The 21,014-nt window shown below is 56.0% G+C and overlaps 1 protein-coding gene and 1 pseudogene across 3 annotated transcripts; one reads left to right on the top strand and one right to left on the bottom strand.

Moving 5' to 3' along the window:
* Positions 1–979: 979 nt before the first annotated feature.
* Positions 980–2,414, bottom strand: LOC147917475 (uncharacterized; annotated as a pseudogene).
* Positions 2,252–20,937, top strand: ARHGEF40 (Rho guanine nucleotide exchange factor 40). 3 transcript variants are annotated; one of them, XM_014780529.2, is made up of 22 exons: positions 2,252–2,415; positions 4,987–5,184; positions 5,811–7,056; positions 7,205–7,372; positions 7,514–7,634; positions 8,222–8,318; positions 8,425–8,505; positions 8,638–8,754; positions 9,679–9,774; positions 9,889–10,004; positions 10,641–10,767; positions 12,491–12,613; positions 12,715–12,858; positions 13,343–13,953; positions 14,084–14,318; positions 14,644–14,730; positions 15,610–15,825; positions 16,812–16,982; positions 17,787–17,964; positions 18,731–18,835; positions 19,706–19,836; positions 20,240–20,937. In XM_014780529.2, the coding sequence occupies exons 1-22, from the start codon at positions 2,413–2,415 to the stop codon at positions 20,279–20,281; spliced, it is 4,413 nt and encodes a 1,470-aa protein (XP_014636015.2). In that variant the 5' UTR covers positions 2,252–2,412; the 3' UTR covers positions 20,282–20,937. The 3 variants fall into 3 exon arrangements, with proteins under 3 accessions (XP_014636015.2, XP_087280324.1, XP_014636017.2); XM_087424198.1 differs by having other exon boundaries at positions 19,694–19,836; XM_014780531.2 differs by lacking the exons at positions 19,706–19,836; positions 20,240–20,937 and adding an exon at positions 19,424–19,656.
* Positions 20,938–21,014: the final 77 nt, after the last annotated feature.

Here is a 21,014-nt window from a genome sequence, read left to right as displayed (position 1 = left end):
CTGTTGGCATATGCAGGAGACAGCTCCTAAGCCTGGGCTACCCCAGCCCCTGATTCCTCCATTAGAATCCTTCTCCTCACATCTCCCAAAAACATACAAATCCACACACTATTGTACAGACACACACACTACCACATACACACACTCTCTTAGGTACGAGCTTTTCTTGAAGGAAGTGGTATTTAACCACTATAAGCATTTATGTCACTCTACTTAATAAAATAAACCTTTCTAATTTAGCACAGATTAAAATCACTCCTGGAAAGGAGTAACTGGATCCCAGATCCTGCATCCAATCCCCCTCACCCTACAGGCTCAAAAATTTTCAATGGCTCCCCTTTTTCCATGGAAGAAAAATGATCTACTCTTTTTTTCCAGGGAGTTATGGACTCCCATAGCCAGCTTAATTCATATTCCACTTCCTAATTGTGGGAACCTTCCAGGCTACCAACTGTTCCCCCAAACAATTTGCTTGAGTATAGGGAATGTAAGACCTGGTAAGAGAGGGTTCAGACTCTTTCTCAACACTGGGAATGGGTGAGCTGGATTTGAAACAAGTGAATAAGACTCATAATATATCCTCTAAGAAAGTTTCCTCAGTGCTGGCCTCTGTAACCACCTACTGGGCAGCATTTACAGAGTGGACACCAGGGGGTAGCAAAATCTCACTCTTCCAGTTCCCAGGCATTAATTGTAAGGAACCTGCCGAGTCTCGGTGACTCGAGGGCCCCATAACCCATTGATGGAAAAGACCTCCAGCTCCCTGCCACTACCTCTGGGGAAGAAAGTCACTGGCGGTTGCTGCCCTAGACTGTTTTTTCTACTCAATGGAGCAGAGGGATCTTCTTGCTTCCAAGGAAGATGAACATTTTCTCTCTCCTCTTTTCCAGACCCAGCAGAGCGGACAAAGTGTGGAGTTTAGCGTTCTGAGGAGGTGAGAGAAGAGCCCATCACCTAGACGACGCCCCTCCTCCCCGCTTCTCCAACGACTGGCCATAGGCTCCGGGCTTCTGGCCTCAAGGGAGTTGCATCCACCGGCAGGACGTTTTCCACCCCCCAGCCGCTGTGGCACATGCCTTCACGCCCCTCTCTGGGGACTATTTGGCTTTCCCATCTCCTCTCAAATGCCCACCCTTTGGAAGTGCTCCCCCAGCCCCTGCGGGGCTTCCCGGTGCCTGCTCAGAGGAGGGGCAAGGCATCTCCCTGCTATGCCTAAGCCTCCCCCAGCTCTCCTGGGAGACCTTCGCAGCGCTTCATTTTCCATCCAGACGCGGTGGAGATGAGTGAGGCTAGCACTTTCTTAACTAATCTACCCCTCTTTGTCTCCTGCGTCAGATAGCCATTCCCATGGCCAGGAGCCCTAGCGGCTCTGGGAGACTCTCTATCGCCACCCCACAAAGTGGAAGGGTCTGGCATCCAGTCTCGAATCATGGGGTCTGACTGGGGGTCTGGTGCCTTCCCTCGGCTAGCCGAAAAGGGAGAGAGAGGGGATGCAGAGGCGAAGAGACAGCGAGGAAAGAACTCAGACAACGTCAGCCACAGGGCACGCCCTACAGGAGGATCCTGATCCCGGGACCCTGCCCCCCTTCAGCCACGATGTCCACCCCCCACCCCACGCCTTCACCGCTCCCTAATTCCCCCCACGCCCCCGCCCTCCCCAGGCCGCACAGAGAAGCCCATTGTCGGAGCCCGAAGGCTCGAGGCCGCAGGAGATGGGAGGGGAAAGAGGAGGGCAGACAAGCCCCTGGAGGGTGGGAGGAATCCCCTGATTTCCCTGCCCTCCGCTCCACCCGAGGAGTGCAGGGGCCTGAGGGTCTCTTCTGAGCCCCAAGTGCTGCCGGAGTCTGGCAACCGAGGGGAGAAGAGGTTCCCAGGCGAGTTAGGGTCGGGAGGCTTCCGGCCGCCAAATGACTCCAGTCCTAGGCTGGGGACCCCAGGGAATTCACGCACGCCTCAGCCACTGAAGTGTCCCTTGCGGAGGCTAAACTGATCCCGCAGGGAGAAGGCGGAGGCGGGAAAAGAGAGGCATCCTCGGCGGGGCGGGCATCCGAGGGTCAGGGTCGGGGCTACCCACTGGAGGGCGGGGCGGAGGAGGAAGAGGGTTGCGGGAGAGCAGAGCAGATCGGCTGGGGCGTCAGGGGAGCGGCGGAGGGGCTTGGCGCGGGAGAGGGAGTCCCGGCAGGGGGTCCCGCGCGGAGGCGGAGGCGGGCACTGAAGGGCGGGGCGGGGAGGGGCGGCCGTCTCGGCCCTCCCTGGCGGGGCCCCGCGGCCTGGGAGCCCGAGCGGGCCGAGCCGCCACCGCGGCCGGAGCTGTCCCCTAGCCAGACCCTGCGAGACGCTAGCGGCGGGAGGGAGGCGGCGGCGCGCCCGGTCCCGCCCGCCCGAGCGTCGGACGCGGCCCCGCGCCGAGCCATGGTGAGTCCCGCGTCGCAACCCCGGTGACCCCTCTGCCTTCGCGCAGCCCGCTCCGGGCCGCCAGCCCCCAGCCTGGTGCCTCCTGCGCCTGCTTTGGACTGTTGAGCGCTCCAGGGGCTCTCCTCCCTCCCATCCCCCTTTCTTTTCTTTGATCTGTCTGTCTGTCTGCCCCACTGTCTGGCTCTGTCCTCACCGAGTATTGATTGCCCTCACCCTTTCTTTCTTCCTCCTCCACCCCTCCCCCATCGTCCCTTTGGTCTCACCCCTAATCCACACACCTCCCCACCCCACCCCCCACCCCCACCGCCCTCCTCTGTCCTGACCCCTGCCTTCCTTTGCAGGATCTTCCCTCCCCCTCTCGGTCCAGCTCTTTACCCGCGGGAGACCCCTGCGGGTTGGTGCTACAGCGGCCCTGGAAGGGGCCCGGCCTCAGGTCATGAGAACTGACCTGCCTGGAACCACCATTTTCCATCCCAGTAGTCCCCAGCCCGGTGAGCCGGGCCCACCCATCCGGCCCTGGGGGACCGGCCACAGCTGTGGTTGGGCTGGGGCCAGGGACATGGCCAAAGAGGGAAATTCCCGCGGAGAGAGGCTGCCCCAGGATAGTGGACAGAGTAGGGAGGGGGGCTCACAGTGCCAGGGGGCGTGACGCTGCCAGAACAGACAAGGGATTGGGGGTGGCGAGGAGTGCCCTGGAGCTCACGCTGCGGGGAACAGAAGCACTGTCTCAGAGCATTCTGGCTGCAGTGGGGAGGGAGACCTGGCAGGAGCTCCCTGCAGGGGGTAGGGGACCCTGGCAGCAGCAACTCAGGACACAGGAAGCAGGAGGGCACTGTTGAGGGGAAGCCCATACCAACCGGAGTGGACAATATCCTGGAAACTTTCACTCCAGAAGTACTCTCTGAAGAATCATTGCAGGTGTGGGCACTGCCAGGGAGAGCGCCCACTGCGGGGGGCAGGAGGGAGAACACGGTCAAGGGGGCGCTCACTGCAGGGAGTGGAGGAGGGGGAGAGGCCCTGCCAGGGGGCGCTCACCGCAGGGAGTGGAGGAGGGGGAGGAGCACTACCGGGGCTGCTCCTCTGCAGAAGGAAGGGCAACCCCTGGCAGGGAGGCTGGAGCAAGAAGAAAGAGGAACTGGGCCAGGGAGAGCTGACTCAGTCTCTCTGGTCTCCTCTTTGGTCCTGGCCGGCCGGAGGCCCGCTCTCTGTGCTCCTGCCCGCCGCCTCCCACCCCAGACCCTCCTCCTGCCGCTGCCGTTTCCTGTGGCTGAGACTCTCGCTCAGCCATGAGCTCACCGCCCCTAATGGGTTGCAGCTGCCTCGCCGCTCAAGCTCTAGCTCCCCCCTCCTGGCCTCGGAGCGGACGGCCCACTCTGCCTCACCCCCGCCCATCTCCACCCTCCCCCACCCGTGCTCACAGCGCTGGCCGGGTCCCCGGAACACTGAGGGGTCTGTCTGCTCGCCCACACACCTTGGGACCCGGTCTCTGTGCTGACGCACTGAATGTCCGTCTGTGGAGTGGCTGCCCTAGCTTCTCAGACGGTCGGGACAGGCGGGCAACTCTGGCTGGCGGGACTCGAAGTAAAATATGCAGTTTTGTCTTCAGGGCAAAGGCAGGGCATGGGGGATGGGGGAAGAGAACTAGATGCTCACTGCGGTGAGCATTCCCTTGCCCATTTACAGCAAAGAAATCTGATAAAATGAACTTCAAAGCCATCTCTAAAGAGACCTGAGTTTGCAAAGGAATAGCTTGAGGGGTGGTTGTTTAGGTTATGGGCTAGAGAAAGATATCGCATTGATTCACTTAGGGAGGCCAGTCAGGAGAAAGTAGGGCTGAGTCTTCTGACACAGTGGCTCCAGGTGGAGGTTGGCAGAGAGGTCCTCCTGGAATCAGATAATACATACAATCAAGGCCTCCTCGTCCCTTTCCCACATGTTCCTTTTGTGACTTTTTCCTCTATCAACTGCCCCCACCAGGGTCTTTGTAACCCAAACCCACAGAGCCACTCTGGGACAGGGGTGCTAGAAAGACTAAGACAGACAGCCCTTCAGTCCCCCTTCTTCCCACCCAATGACCATCTCTAGCGTATGGTTGTTCGTGAGTGCTGGCACTTCCACTTAAGAAGGGGGACTCCAGATAGTAGGCCCTGTGAGGAGGGACTTGCAGGATGGCTGTGTGAAAGCCCCCTACCCTCTAGAGCTCTTAGCCATCAGTAAGTCCCCTGATGAATGGCCCAGGAGCCTGTCTCCTCCTGAGGAGAACCTATGTAATTCACAAGAACCGGGGACAGCCCTGATCAGAGGCATTCACAAAAAATTCTCCCTGGATCTCCAAACCAAAGCCTCAGAGCTCTCATATAGAGTGTCCTGCTAAGCTGTTCACTGACTGGCCCAACCCTACTCCCATCCCGGGCTCCTTCAGCCAGCATTTCCTGCATGCCGTCTCTGTGCACACACTACGTACATGATGGGGGCTCTGGGAGACACAGCCAGCCCCATACCAGTGTGGTCCCCAAAGAGCCATGCTTGGGTGATTTCTAGAGATCTGCAGCCTGGTCTTGTCTCTCCCAGGAGCCTGAGCCAGTGGAGGACTGTGTCCAGAGCACGCTTGCCGCCCTCTACCCGCCCTTTGAGGCGACGGCCCCCACACTGTTGGGCCAGGTGTTCCAGGTGGTGGAGAGGACTTATCGGGAAGATGCACTGAGGTACACGCTGGACTTCCTGGTACCCGCCAAGCATTTGCTTGCCAAGGTCCAGCAGGAAGCCTGTGTGAGTGGCCATGCATCCTGGTTCTATCTCCCCTAAGATCCACCACCTCACTCCAGAGACTAGCCAGACTGACTAATTTCCCCCCACCCACAGACACTGCCTCCCCGACACTGATCTTCCCAGAGGAACCAGCCACTCAGATACTAACACATGCACAGACACTCATCTGCCCCAAATATTGACCCCCTAAGAAACATCAACTCCCAAAGACCCTGACCCTCCAGACACAATTTCAGACATTTCCCCCCTCATAGCAATTTCTCAAGATACTAACTCCCCCAGACATGACTCAACAGAGTCAATTCTGCAGATATAAAGACCTCCTAAGAGTCTCTGACTCCTCCAAGACAATGGCATCTGCTGACCGTGTCTTTGTAATGACTCAGTTCTTACCCTCCCACACATGGAACTAGCTTCCTAGAGAAGGCTTCCCACCACCAGAAAACTAACCAGTCCCAATCCCATCCTCCGCCACATGAACACCCCAAGATATCCCCTCCTGTTCCCCTGGGGTTATAACCCACCAGGCATAAGGCTACTCCTGCCTAGGGTGGTCCCATTCTAACTCCCCTCCTGCTGGTTTCATCAGCAGAGGCCTGAGTGTAGCCTCCCACCTCTCTCCCCAGGCCCAGTACAGTGGTTTCCTCTTCTTCCATGAGGGCTGGCCCCTCTGCTTGCATGAGCAGGTGGTGGTGCAGCTAGCAGCCTTGCCCTGGCAGCTGCTGCGCCCGGGAGACTTCTACCTGCAAGTGGTGCCCTCAGCAGCCCAAGCACCCCGCCTGGCACTCAAGTGCCTGGCCCCAGGGGGTGGGCGGGTGCAGGAGCTGCCTGTGCCCAATGAGGCCTGTGCCTACCTATTCACACCCGAGTGGCTACAAGGCATCAATAAGGACCGGCCAACAGGTCGCCTCAGCACCTGCCTACTGTCTGCGCCCTCTGGGATTCACCGGCTGCCCTGGGCTGAGCTTATCTGCCCACGATTTGTGCATAAAGGGGGCCTCATGGTTGGACATCGACCAAGCACGCTTCCCCCAGAACTGCCCTCCGGACCCCCAGGGCTCCCCAACCCTCCACTCCCTGACGAGGCCCTGGGCACCCGGAGTCCTGGGGATGGGCACAATGCCCCTGTTGAAGGACCTGAGGGCGAGTATGTGGAGCTGCTGGAGGTGACGCTGCCTGCGATGGGGAGCCCCACAGATGCTGAGGGCTCCTCGGGCCTCCCCAGGACCAGGACGGTACCCACCCGAAAGGGTGCTGGAGGAAAGGGCCGGCACCGGAGACACCGGGCGTGGATGCACCAGAAGGGTCTGGGGCCTCGGGACCAGGATGGGTCACGTCCACCTGGTGAGGGGAGCAGCACCGGAGCCTCCCCTGGGTCTCCCCTGGGAGCTGAGGCACTCCCAGAGGCAGCAGCCCTGGAGGTATCTGAGCCCCCAGCAGAGGCGCTGGGGGAAGCCTCTGAATCTTGCCCCCTGAGGCCAGGGGAGATTGGAGGAGGAGCAGGCCAGGGGGCTGAAGGACCGCCTGGCACTCCTCGGAGAACAGGCAAAGGAAACAGGAGAAAGAAGCGAGCTGCAGGCAGAGCCGCTCTTAGCCGAGGAGGGGACAGTGCCCCGCTAAGTCCTGGGGACAATGAAGAGACCAGCCACCAGGAAGCCCTTGTCAGTCTGCCCCCACCAAATGAGCACAAGCTTCTAGGATGCAGCCCGGCTAAGGAGGAGCACAAAGGCTCGGGGAAACCAGGGTCTGAGCCGAAAGAGGAACTCAAACCAGCAGATGAAAAAGAGCCTCGGTCCCCAGAAGCCTGTGGGCCTGCAGAAGAGAGGGCCAGAAAGAGAGAGCAGGAGGGGCCGAGCCTGGTGTCCATGGCAGGTGAGACGACACAGAGGCCAGCAGGGCAAGGGCCAGCATAGGTTGGGCCCAGGGAAGGGGGCTGAAGGAGGAGCAGAGGGGAGGCTGGGAGCAGAACAGCCAGACCCATCCTCACTTCAGGCCCCTTGCTCTGTCTGTGTCTGTGCAGGACCCACAGGTCCAGAAGAGCTCCTGTCTGACCCCCTAACACCACCCCTGGAGACTGTGCAGGAAGCAAAAGGGGACAGCATCTCAGAAGAGGCCCCTGCAGTCTCCATCTCTGATGACCCTGATGTAGCTTGGGACTTGATGGCATCTGGATTCCTTGTCCTGACTGGTCAGTGGACATCAGTGGTTGAAGGGAAAGGAGTGGAGGAAAGAGAAGCAGTCAGGGTGGGCTGCGGAGGGAGGTCGGGTGGGTGGGAGGTAGCCAAGGCCTGCCCCCACCCAGGGTAGCCTGGCCGTTTTGTGTCCTCAGGAGGGGTGGACCAGAGTGGGCGAGCTCTGCTGACCATTACCCCACCGTGCCCTCCTGAGGAGCCCCCACCGTCCCGAGACATGCTGAGCACTGCTCTTCATTACCTCCACTCACTGCTCAGGTAACGAAGCACTGGCACCCTGGACATTAACCTCCTGAGTCATGTGGACCTTGACCTCCTCTCTTCTCAGGACACTGACCTCCTGACCTCTAGGACACCTATTTCTTCAACTCTCAGATTTTCAAGTCATTGACCTCTGACCTTACTGACTCCTGACCTCCAGGATGTCTTCATCAATCCTCAAATCAACTCTGCTGACTTTCTATATCCTAAGACACTACCTAGTTTATCAGGAGGTTGATTCACTCACTCGACAGCTATTTATTAAGCACCAAGAACCTGTTAGACCCCATGCTACATGCTGGCATTGAATTCATATCCTTTCAGCACGTGGAATTCCTAACTTTTTAGACCCTGATCCCGTGACCCAGTAGCCATGTGAATATAGGCTTCTGATCGCTAGGTCCCCATCTCTTGGAGACACATCCCAGACTTTGGCCCTTTGCCCATTGCCTCCCAAACACACCAGGAGCTAACTGCTCCTGAGGACTAGTAACAATAAAACCAGGCCCTGTGCCGCTATCCCCCCAACACACAGACTCATGCACGCATGCACACTGCCTCCTTGGCTCTTTCTGCCCCCACAGGCCTGATCTACAGATAGTGGGGCTGTCCGTCCTGCTGGACCTTCGCAAGGCACCCGCACTGCCTCCAGCACTCATTCCTGTCCTGAGTCAACTTCAGGTAACCAACCCCTTGAGACAGGTAGTTCTCCTGGATCCTGACTCTTCCCTCTTGCCCATTCCAGGCCACCCAATGCCCACAGTTTAAGAATTAGTCTTTCCTTCAGAACTTGGGAGACCCTCCCCTCGTTCAGCGGCTACTGCTTCTCACCCATGATGGCCTTCCAACTGAACTCCATGGATTTCAGGTTTGAGCTCCTCACTCCCACCCAGTCCCCATCAGTGGTGGAGAGAGAAGAAGAGGCGGGCTGGAGCCCCAGGCCAGTCCTTGAATCCCTGGGTGCCTAGGCCAGAAACCCCATGCCTTCACATGTCCACAGGGTGCTGAGTTGCTGTCAGAGAATGATATGAAAAGAGTGGCCAAGCCAGAAGAGCTGCAGTGGGACTTGGGAGGTCACAGGGAGCCCTCTCCCAGCCACTGGGTAGAGACACACCAGGTAAATCTTACCCCCTCTACCTAGGACACTGAGAGCCAGGAATGACCCAGCTGAGGAGATTCTAGGAGAGAGGGCGGACCTGAGACATGACCAAGCAGTTGAGAAAAAGTGGTTTCCCTTCCATTCAATTTAACAAGTATTTATGGCTCACAAACCATGGGCAAAATATTGTGCCTGTACATGGGCTACTGGGGAGATGGGAGGAATATATTAAATAAATTCTTAATATGACATTAAGCAGCATACAATTTTTGGTGGGAGATAAGTCAGAAACAACTGGAGAAGAGTACGAGATAGTGTCACCGGGGTTCTGGAAAGAGCTGAGAGTCAGGAAGGCTGCTGACCTCCTGTATCTCACTCTGGAGATGGTTGGTGCCTTTCTGTACCTGCTCCCCTGCACCAACATCCCGGCCTCAGGATCCTCGCCCACAAAGTACAGCAACTGTGATGTAATCTCTGATTCTATGAATCTAAGTGCTGTGAGTATTCAAGAAAAGAGGTGTCAACGTGATCTGAGCTGAGTAAGGGGGTCTGTAACATGGTCTCTAAGCTGTGTATCAAAGGGGAAGTGAATCTGAACAGGCAGAGAGGAGGGTTTTATAGGGTGAAGAGCCAGTGCAGATGAGGGAAAGGGGAGTCATGTTTACTAAGCTGTGCAGTGTGCCAGGCCCACACTAGGTACTTACCTGGCATCATCTCTTTAAACCTCTCAAAATCTGGTTGTCTTATCTTAAATTTACAGTTGAGGAAACTGAGGTTCAAGGAGGTTTCTGGTCATACAATTAGTAGGTGACAAAGTCAAGAACTGAACCCAGCACTGCTTCCATAAAAGTGTCTGGGGCTGCTCCCCCTCCACCATAGGGCTTAGGCTCCTTATCCAAAACTCTGTCCCTGGACTCCGTCGTTCCTGTGTGTGTGTTTCAGGATGTGGCAAGGCTGTGCCGCCTGTGCCGGGGTGTGCTGGGCTCTGTACGTCAAGCCATTGAGGAGCTGGAGGGAGCAGCAGAGCCGGAGGGAGAGGTGTGAAATGAGCTGGGGTAAAAGGAGATGGGGTGGGGATGGGGATGAGCTGGACTGGGCTGGGCTAGGCACTCTCTGGTGAAACCGCAACTGTCAACTGCTCCTTGCCCCCAGGAGGCGGTAGGAATGCCTGAGCCCCTACAGAAGGTGCTGGCGGATCCCCGGCTGACGGAGCTGCAGAGGGATGGGGGAGCCATCTTGATGAGGCTGCGCTCCACCCACAGCAGCAAGTACGAGGGACGGGTGTGCGGGGGCAGGTGGACGTGCGGAGTGGAGACACAGCAGAGGGTTGCCAATAAACCTTAGCTGCCAGATAATTCTTTCTTTTTTTTTTTTTTGTGAGGAAGATCAGCCCTGAGCTAACATCCTATGCCAATCCTCCTCTTTTTTGCTGAGAAAGATTGGCCCTGGGCTAACATCCATGCCCATCTTCCTCTACTTTATATGGAACGCCACCACAGCATGGCTTGACAAGCAGTGCGTCGGTGTGCACCTGGGATCCGAACCAGCAAACCCCGGGCTGCCAAAGTGGAGTGCACGCACTTAACCGCTGCGCCACTGGGCCGGCCCCCAGATAATTCTTACTGAGCATGTATCTGGACAAGATATCACGCTTTCCCACTTATCTCATAACCCTCACAACGTCCCTAGGTGCTAGTTACGATTACAAATTGGAGGATCAGAAATGTTAAATATCTTGGCCTCGGTTAGTCAGTAAATGGAAGAGTCAGGATTCAAATCCAGACCCATGGTCTGACCCACGATGCTGTGCCACCTCTCATGTTGGGATGCAAGGATGGGATGGAGTGGGGAGGCTTGACAAGGGCAATGGTTCATTACGCCACTCCTTCCCGCTCCTTCCCCAGGCTGGAGGGCCCAGGCCCAGCTACACTGTATCAGGAGGTGGACGAAGCCATTCACCAGCTCGTGCGCCTCTCCAACCTGCACGTGCAACAGCAGGAGCAGCGGCAACGCCTGCACAGACTCCAGAAGGTGAGCCAGGACCCCCTTCGCCTCTCACTCAGCCTGGGGGCCTGGCCTCCAGCACCCCCTTTTCCACTGATACTTACAGTTGATGGTGTTCTCCCAACCTGGCTTGGTTGAATGGCCCTCGCTCCCTCCTCACCTCCCCTGGAGGTTGGTAATGGTCAGTGTGAGATTCAACAAGAGAGAAACAGCATCTCAGCACCAGTGAAGAAGAGAAGCCAGATCTCCCCCTCCCCACTGTTTGATCAAGGATCCTTAGAGATTGTGTGTGTGAGATGCTCGGGTGCCCTGGGAGATTCTGGGAAGAGCTGATTGACTCTGGAGTGCCTACCTCCCTAGCTTAAAAATAATAAGCATCTACTGATACCAGCTCTTTAGCTACACTGCCACCCATGCTCCCTCAACTCCTTATACAATGTCATCCCCCAGACCTGAGGCTGGAAAGGTCCCACCTCCCTCCACCTTGGAAGCAGAGACCAATGGAAGCCCTCAATGCCTTGGGAAGCAGGGCCTCTTTGTGGGGAAGATTCAGGGATAAAGCTGGCTTCTCTGAATCTTGATTCTTCTCTCCCGGGGTTAAGATCTCCATAGAGATTTGCTTCCCACCCTACCATGTCGGGTAGTGGGGGCTTTGAAATCTGATTGTTCCTCGCTAGCCCCAAGCGTGGTGAGTGAACACCTCATGGACCTGCATGTGGTCATCAGGGGAAGGGTCATCTCAGGGTCAGTGTCAAAGGAAGGTGGGGGCAGGGCTCTCTGTTTCCTGGGACTTCTGCGTATTGGCTTCCTCCATCCGGTATCCAAGGGGTTGTATCTCCTACTATTTGTTTGCTTGCTTGCTTATTAGCTGTTTTCCCCCTGTTTAAAAAATGTTAGCACACAGGATGTGGAGTCTAAAGTGCTCATCTTGAGTTCTAGCTCTGCTAGAAGTGGGATTTTGGACAAGTCTTGAAGCGTCTCTGAGTTCCTGAGTCCTCATCCGTAGAATGGGGATGATAATAATGCCTACCTCACTAGGGTGTTAGGAAGATCAAATGAATTCAGCAAAGGACCATAGAACTGTCTATTGTTGCCACTGGTTATTAGGAACATTCTCAGACTTCTCTTCCTCAGGCTGTTTCACCTTAGCTTCCAGCCTTTCTTCAGAGAAAAAATTACCATCCTTTTTGGTTAAATATCCCAGAACCAACATGAGAGTCCCTAGAGCCCCATAATAGGCAACTAGAGCTGTTCACATGCGTGTGTGTGCCCACACACACACACACACCCCTCCTGGGCCATCTCTCCAAGCCTGAGCCCTGGGCCCCCTGCCCACCCATCCCTGGGCTCGGTGAATGTGAAATTTCTCCTGGCCCTCAGTTATCCAAACGATCCTCTTCCCCTCAACCTGCCTCAGGCTCAGTTTTAGAGGCAGTTTGGTTTAGATAAAAGCAGCTTTTATTTCACCTCCAGCCATAGCCCTGGAACCCTAACCCGCTGCCTCAGTGCCTCCTGCCAGCTCAGCTTCCCCTCCATCTGGTGCCGTACCCACTTTCTCACTTGGCCCCTGTGGAAACTACTGCCATTCACTGTCATCATTCCCGCGCATTACAGCTGAGATGAAATGGTGGCCCAGGGCCCTCCGGATTGGGAGGCTGGGGCTGGAACTGGGTCTCAGCTTTCCTTTTCCTTCCCTCTGCACGGGCTCCTTCTCCCTCACGGCCCTGCCTCCCCACCCTGCCTGCCCCAGGTGCTGCAGTGGCTCTCAGGCCCAGGGGAGGAGCAGCTGGTGAGCTTCGCTGTGCCGGGGGACTCCCTGTCTGCCCTGCAGGAGACAGAGCTACGATTTCGAGCTTTCAGTGCTGAGGTTCAGGTAAGAAGGGGGAGAGGAGCAGGTGAGCCAAGACTTGTGAGGAGGAGGGAGAGATCGACTGAGACTGAGAACCAGGTCTGAGGGCATCCTCCCTTCTGCAGGAGCGCCTGGCCCAGGCACGGGAGGCCCTGGCCCTGGAGGAGGACACAGCCTCCCAGAAGGTCCTGGATATTTTTGAACAGCGGCTGGAGCAGGTTGAGAGTGGCCTCCATCGAGCCCTGCGTCTACAGCGCTTCTTCCAGCAGGTAAGTGCAGAGCCTCTTCCTTCTGTGCCCACCATTGCCTTTCTTCTGCCTGGAGAGGCTGATCAGATAGTTGTTAAAAGCAGGGACTCAGGAGGCCATCTCCTTGGCTCTGACACCTACTTTCTGAATGACCTGGGACAAGATACTCAACCTGAGTATGCCTCAGTAGGCACCTACCTCGTAGGGCTGCTGTGAGGATTATATAAGCAATATATAAAAAGCACTTACTACAGAGCCTGCTACTTATAAATTCTATATAAATATTGGCTACTCTTTCACCTAGGCTCCTCTTCTCCATACAGCTCAGAGTGGCATGGTTAGGCAGTGATGCTGGGATAGTGAGGGGATGTGTTCTGAGAGGACTGAGAGGGTGATGGGCGTTGGGAAACCACCAGCGAGGAGGAGGAGGAGCTGCCATTGGGCAGCGTGTGGGAGTGGCGCAGACACTCACTCCTCCTTGTTCCCAACCCCTTTGGCCTTGCAGGCACATGAATGGGTGGATGAAGGTTCCACAAGGCTGGCAGGAGCAGGGCCAGGTCGGGAGGCAGTGCTGGCAGCCCTGGCCCTGCGGCGGGCCCCGGAGCCCAGCGCCGGCACCTTCCAGGAGATGCGGGCCCTGGCCCTGGACCTGGGCAGCCCAGCAGCCCTGCGAGAATGGGGCCGCTGCCGGGCCCGCTGCCAAGAGCTGGAGAGGAGGATTCAGCAACAGCTGGGAGAGGAGGCAAGTCCACGGGGCCACCGGCGACGACGGGCAGACAGCACCAGCAGCGGAGGAGCCCAGCGGGGTCCCCACAGCCCTTCACCCAGCCTCAGCTCCCTGCTGCTCCCCAGCAGCCCTGGACCACGGGCAGCCCCATCCCACTGCTCCCTGGCCCCCTGTGGGGAGGACTGTGAGGAGGAGGGCCCTGAGCTGGCTCCAGAAGCAGAGGGCAGGCCGCCGAGGACCGTGCTCATCCGAGGCCTGGAGGTCACCAGTACCGAGGTGGTAGACAGGACGTGCTCGCCCAGGGAACACGTGCTGCTGGGCCGGGCCGGAGGCCCAGACGGGCCCTGGGGAGTAGGCACCCCCCGGATGGAGCGCAAGCGAAGCATCAGGTGAGAGCCCAGCCCAGTTGGTGCCCAACAGGCAGGCCCACCTGCCCAGCAGGAAAAGAACACGACACTGTTGGGGGTGGTGACTCCCTCCCGCGCCTGAAGCCTCTGCCACTCCATGTTGTCCGTGCAGTGCTCAGCAGCGCCTGGTGTCCGAGCTGATCGCCTGTGAGCAAGAGTACGTGGCCACCTTGAGTGAGCCAGTGTCTCCCCCCGGGCCTGAGCTGACCCCTGAGCTGCGGGGCACCTGGGCCGCCGCCCTCAGTGCCCGGGAGAGGCTTCGCAGCTTCCATCGGACACACTTTCTGCGGGAGCTTCAGGGCTGTGCTGCCCACCCCCTGCGCATCGGGGCCTGCTTCCTTCGCCATGTGAGTGATCCTCTCAAACTTCTTCCAGGTTCTCTTCCTTCACATGTTTCAGCCCCCTCCACGTGGCCCCAACCCCCACCCTCAACCAAAATGTGCAGTCCAAAACTCTGGGGCTGAGTGCTGTTCTCTGGGCCCCTCTGGGTCTACTCAGCCTCTGTGCCCGGCCCTCACTCTCTCCACGGAAGCCTGTCATTCCCTAGGCAGACTGAGTGCTCCCTGGTGGCCTGTCCCTCCTCTGGGCTGCAAAGAGGATGCAGGAGAGGAAAGAGAGAGGCTGGTCTGCAGGGCCTCCGCAGGACGGCTAACCTCTTCCCTCCTGCCACAGGGGGACCAGTTCAGCCTTTACGCCCAGTATGTGAAGCACCGACACAAACTGGAGAACGGTCTGGCTGCACTCGGCCCCCCAACCAAGGTAACTTTTCTCCAACCCTCATGAGAAGGGGAGGGCCATGAAGACCTAAAACCCACCCAACCTCAAAATCTCTCAGAGAAAAAAGCTTTCCTGGATGTGCCCAGGAATGTCACCTACCAATAATCCCCCAGACTTGCTGAGGGCGTGGCAAGCACTGGACTAGGAGCCAGGTGAGCCTGCGTTCTTACCTCGTCCATCTGAGGGACTTTGAGCAAGACTCTTGAGTCCTCTGGGCCATTGTCTCTACATCTAGTAAATGGGGGCAACATTCACTATATCTAACTCACAGAGTGCTCTGAGGATCAAAAGACCACACATCAAAAGATGTGAAAGTTGGGCTGGTCCGGTGGCATAGTGGTTTAAGTTCATGTGCTCCACTTCGGTGGCCTGGGGTTCAAGGTTCAAATCCTGGGCACAGACCTATGCCCCGCTTATCAAGCCATGCTGTGGCAGGCATCCCACATATAAAGTGGAGGAAGATGGGCACGGATGTTAGCCCAGGGCCAATCTTCCTCAGCAAAAAGAGGAGGATTGGCAACAGATGTTAGCTCAGGACTGATCTTCCTCACCAAAAAAAAAACAAAAATGAAGATGTGAAAGTGACTTCAAAAGTAAAAAGCCAGAGAATATAAGGGATTATTTGTATTCCTCTTCCATTCCCCTTCAAGATATAGAGGATGATTGACTCTCTTGCAGGCCTCTTACCTGCTTTCTTTCTGGGGGAAAGAGAGGGGAAAGTAAGGTTTTTCGCCTTCCTTTTGGGTATATCTGGGCTGGATCCCTCAAAAGCCTGAAGTACCACCCACCTTCCCTGCAGAGCTCAGCCTCCACCAGCTCCAGCCCCTCCCCTCATGCCTGCCTGTCTCCTCCCCAACCTAGGGCTCCATGGAAAGTGGCCTTCACTTGCCGCGGGCCCTGCAGCAGCCCCTGGAGCAGCTGGCCCGGTACGGGAGGCTCCTGGAGGAGCTGCTAAGGGAAGCTGGACCTGAACTGAGTTCTGAGCGCCAGGCCCTTGGGGCCGCCGTGCAGCTGCTCCGGGAACAAGAGACGCGTGGCAGAGACCTGCTGGCCGTGGAGGCGGTGCGTGGCTGCGAGGTGAGGCCATGGCTCCAATCACTCCAGCTCAAGCTTCCTAGCCCCGTGGCCTCAGAAGCAGCGTGGGCTGGTGACAAGAGAATTAGATACAAGTTTAGAGGGCCCCAGGCTATAATTTCTAACCAGCTGGATGGCCTTGGTCAAATGACTGAACTTCACTGGGCCTCCATTTCTTCATCTATGAATCAAGAAGCTATGTCCTGCCCAACATCCCATGATCCTACATCTGCCTGTGCTTTCCTATTCCTTTCCTAATTCTTAGCTTTCCCTATCTACCCTGCACTTCGTCCTGCATCTCAACACTCAACACCTACCTTATTCTCCTCTACCTAGTCTCTTTTGAGCCCTGAGGTTCCAGAACAGGTAAGAAACCTACCTTCTCTGGGATAGACCTCTTTCCCCTTCAGTTCTTTGCTGATTCTCTTCCTGGGACAAATAGTGCTTTGGTCCCCAACATGCAAAGGCTTCCCCGTGGGAGGCTGTAAACCCTACTGTGCGGTGTACCTTCCATCTTCAGAAGCAGGGCTGTGCGGGCCGGCCCAGTAGCGCAAGCGGTTAAGTGCGTGCGCTCCGCTGTGGTGGCCCGGGATTCGCTGGTTCGGATCCCAGGCGCGCACCGATGCACCGCTTGTCAAGCCATGCTGTGGCAGTGTCCCATATAAAGTGGAGGAAGATGGGCATGGATGTTAGCCCAGGGCAAGTCTTCCTCAGCAAAAAAAAGAGGAGGATTGGCAGGTGTTAGCTCAGGGCCAATCTTCCTCACAAAAAAAAAAAAGAAGAAGAAGAAGCAGGGCTGTGCTGCTAGGCCAGGTGTGCTGTGCATGGTGACCAGTGGATGGACTCTAGGCCAAGGGCTTCCATGATTTCCTGCCCCTGGCTGAGAACCAGTGTGTTAGGCCCCTTGCCCCATCAATCCCATTTTTACTTTCCATAAAATATACACAAAGGGCTCCAGGGCCAATGACCTTTCCTTTTCCTTTCCCCAGATAGATCTGAAGGAGCAGGGACAGCTCCTACACCGGGACCCCTTCACCGTCATCTGTGGCCGAAAGAAGTGCCTTCGTCATGTCTTTCTCTTTGAGCATCTCCTCCTGTTCAGCAAGCTCAAGGGCTCTGAGGGGGGGTCAGAGACCTTTGTTTACAAGCAGGCCTTTAAGGTACAATGCCTGGAGTGGGAAGGGGGGACAGGACAGGAAGTTGTGCTCTTCTTGAGAACACCAGATGTTCTGGAAATTTAACCCCAACCCAGGTTCAGAATCTGCATCATCTAGAGCAGGCTTTGACCTGTAAGCTACCATCAGGCTAGGGTGTCGGGGTGATAGAAGTCCCTGTCATTGGTCTACCCATGGAGTTTTCCTTATCGTTCATGCAGGAGACTCATGAGGCATTCCAATCCAGAATGGAGGAGGACCTTTCCCATTAAGAACACACATGCCTTTTGAGTTAGGGGTAGTCCCTTTGGGGTGAGGAGAAGGAACATTATACATATAGCTTAACTTGATGGAGTTGAAGAGCCCAAGAGGAGGGAGGCCCTGCTTTACAGAAACAGCCTGGTATCCAGATAAACATCAATGGCGACCTAGAGTCCCAGATCAGGCAGTGTGGCATGATTCTAAGGGTTTCTAGACTTTGTCTCCCTACACTAGTTCCAGCTCTTCAGGCGGGAGTACGGTATAGAGAAAAAAGCCTAGGTTTGGAATAACGTGGACATGGGTTTGCACTCTCTTTCTCTAAGCTGTGATAAGCCCTTGGGCAAGTTGCTTCGTGTCTCTGGGCAATCCCCTTCTGTAAATTATGGTTGTTAGGAAGACTAAATGCAGAGCAGTTGGCACATGGTAGGTGTTGAGCAAACATTTACTGAACATCTACCAGATGCCAGACTAAGTGTAGTGCTTTTCCATGTGGTGCCATCTAGCCAGGACTCACTCCGTCTTCACCCTCTCTCCTCCGCTCTTTCTCAGACTGCTGACATGGGGCTGACAGAAAACATCGGGGACAGCGGGCTCTGCTTCGAGTTGTGGTTTCGGCGGCGGCGTGCACGAGAGGCGTACACTCTGCAGGCAGCCTCACCAGAGATCAAACTCAAGTGGACAAGTTCTATTGCCCAGCTGCTGTGGAGACAGGCGGCCCACAACAAGGGTATCAGGCAGAGCCGGGGGAGGGTGTGCTTGTGGTCAAGGTTGTGGCAGGAGGATAGCTGGGGAGTGTAGAGAGGCTTGGGAAAGCAGGGTGGAGGATGGAGAAAGAAGGAGGACATATGAGAAGATTCAAGATCTGACCTGAGAGAGCTTGCTGAGGTAGGAATTAGTCTACAGGGTACCAACAGGAAAGAGGAAGCAGGCAAATTTCAGGGAAGCAAGAGCAAATGGTTGGGCGAGAGAGAGTGAGAGGAGAGAGAGAGAGTGCGCTCACTGGACCTGGGTTCCAGAACTCACTTGCTCTGTGACCTGGACTAGTTTGTTTTGTTTTGTTGCTGGTTTTTGTTTTGTTTTGTTTTTAACTCCCTGCACCTCATTCCACACATCTGAAAAGGGAAGTAATACCTACATCTTGGTGTGATAGGGAGGATTGAATAGAGTGATATATGTGCAAGCACTTACTGTAAAGGGATGTAAAAATGTGAGTTTGCTCTTAATGCCTAAGATAAAGAAAGTGAGTATTAGAAGACAAGTTGGGTGGCTGGAATGCCAAATGGGCAGGTTGCAACATATAGGAGAGAAGAGACAGATGTCTAGGGAGGAAGTCGAGGACCACCATCACCATCCACGTCATGACAGTCAACAGGAAGAGACACCAGAGGAATGCGAGTTGGGAACGAGCAGAAGGAAGAGTCCCCCATGATGGTGCTAGGGCTGGAGCAGAGGAGGGGCAAAATGAAGTTGGTAACAGGGTCTCTGTTCCCTAGAGCTCCGGGTGCAGCAGATGGTCTCCATGGGCATTGGGAATAAACCCTTCCTGGACATCAAAGCTCTTGGGGAGCGGACACTGAGTGCCCTGCTCACTGGAAGAGGTGAGAGCCAGAGTGCTGGGGGGTGGCCCCCAGAAGTCAAGACCTTGAGAGTGAGGGCACAGTAGGGAGGTGTGGTGGAAAGTGAGGAAGGGTAATGAGTGGATATATCTTCCCAGAAACTCTGGGCTGACTGGGAGGCCCTCCATGAAACTGAGGGTCATTTCAGGGAGCCAGGAGGGCTTTCCCACACCAGCACCCCACCCCCCACCCCCCACTCTCTGCAGCCGCCCGCACCCGGGCCTCCGTGGCCGTGTCATCTTTTGAGCATGCCGGCCCCTCCCTTCCCGGCCTCTCACCGGGAGCCTGCTCCCTGCCTGCCCGCGTCGAGGAGGAGGCCTGGGATCTGGACGTCAAGCAAATTTCCCTGGGTGAGGCACCTCTCAAGGGGTGGCTCCCAAAGCTGGGTCATCGTGGTGATGTTCAGGCTGCTTGCTGCTGAGCGATTCCTTTTTCTAGCCAAGTAGCCCAGTTGCCATGACAACTATGTACAGCTTCCCCATTGCTAAAAGAGCCTTCCATCTGGTTGCTAGGATAATGCTTACAGCAGCCTGTTGCTAAGAAGCACTTCCTCTGTACCTCTCTCTCTAGCTCTCCTTGGGTTTCTATGGAAACTGCCTCAGCTTCCTGTTGTACCCTCCTGGTTCACCACGGCAATCCTTAGTTTCCTGTCGCTTCTTCCCTGGTTGCTCTAATGATGCTGCTGACAATTTCCTGCCTCTTGGTAGGGGGGTTCTCTTGCAACTGGATTGCTATGGTGACTCACAGCTTCCTGTTGCTATGGAGCTTTTTCTTCCCTGATGGAGCAGCTTGGTTACTTAAGGTAATCTAGAGGGGTTCTATACCCTGCTCTCACCCTAGCTTCCCCTCCAGCCCCAGAATCACTTGACTCTTCTGGAGATGTGTCCCCAGGACCAAGAAACAGCCCCAGCCTGCAACCCCCCCACCCTGGGAGCAGCACTCCCACTCTGGCCAGTGGAGGGATCTTAGGGCTATCCCGGCAGGTAAGTCCCTGCAGGAGGGCAGGGAAGGGGTGATTTCGTCTGCCACTTTCTGGGTGGGCTCTTCTGATCATTCAAGCCACGGGAGGCAGGGCAAACCAGTGAGCTCCCAGCAAGGCTACAGGTTGAATATATTCATTATCCAGTCTGCCTCTCTCCTCTCCCTCAGGCCTAGCTGAGAGGCATCCAGGTCAGAAGTGAAAAGGAATCTGTAATAAGGAGCATAGTGCAGGAGTGGATGGGAAGGGGAGAATGCCAACAGCCTGGTTTTGACTTGGATTAAATCAGCAAAATTCAGGAACTTTGGGAGGAAAGAGAGGTGAAGTGACAAGCTTGGGGGAGAGAGAAATATAGGGAAGTGGTCATTTCTTATCCTTTAAATTCACTGCAGTTTCTCTCCCCTCAGAGTCACGCCCGGGCCCTGAGTGACCCCACCACGCCTCTGTGACCTGGGTGAGTCAGTACCCACTCTCTACCACATCCAACACTCCTTCCCTCCTGCGTGTACCATCCTTCCTTCCTTCCCCCAGCCGAAGCTTCTGCCCTCTCCCAACCCATCTCCCTCTTCTCTCCTGGCTTCTAGAGAAGATCCAGAACTTGGCTACAGCCGCTCCTCTTAGCACAGTTTGGGCTGGGATGGCAATGGGACATAGTAGAGGACTGGAAGAGCGTTGAATTCCTTCCCTCTGCTTCCTGGACAGAGGAGGTCAAAGGACCAGCGCGGTTCCCTGCTACCACTATCTCTAGCTCTCCCCAGCCGGGTGCCTTCCTGCCGGAACCGGAGCAGCCACATTTGCTTGCCTTCATACCCTGGAGGTGGAGACATTATCCCTTGTTCAGTTCTTCCCCATGCCGGGCCACTGCATACTCGCAGGACACCGCTCCGTGTCAGCCCGTGTTCTCCACTTCTTCCCAGCCCTGACTCTCCCTCAGAAGACTCATCTTTGCCAGGTCAACTGTAGTCCTTGGTGACTCCATTCTGGGGTGTCACAGGAAGTGGAGCTATGCAAACCATTATAGGAGGGTGGGCGGGGAAGTGCAGGCTTTATATATGTAATTACTGTTATTCTAATACTATTGTCATATTAAATGTATTTACTCACACTCTGTCTCTGAAGAGCTAGAGCAGCCCTCTGGGTTGAGGTGATACTAACTTGAGCACGTCCCCTCACCCAACCCTT

This window comes from Ceratotherium simum, chromosome 3 (assembly GCF_057802395.1).
Source record: "Ceratotherium simum simum isolate JZ-2026a chromosome 3, ASM5780239v1, whole genome shotgun sequence".
Taxonomy (NCBI): domain Eukaryota; kingdom Metazoa; phylum Chordata; class Mammalia; order Perissodactyla; family Rhinocerotidae; genus Ceratotherium; species Ceratotherium simum.
The sequence above is the reverse complement of the archived record's forward strand: the minus strand, read 5'-3'. Positions and strand labels throughout refer to the sequence as shown.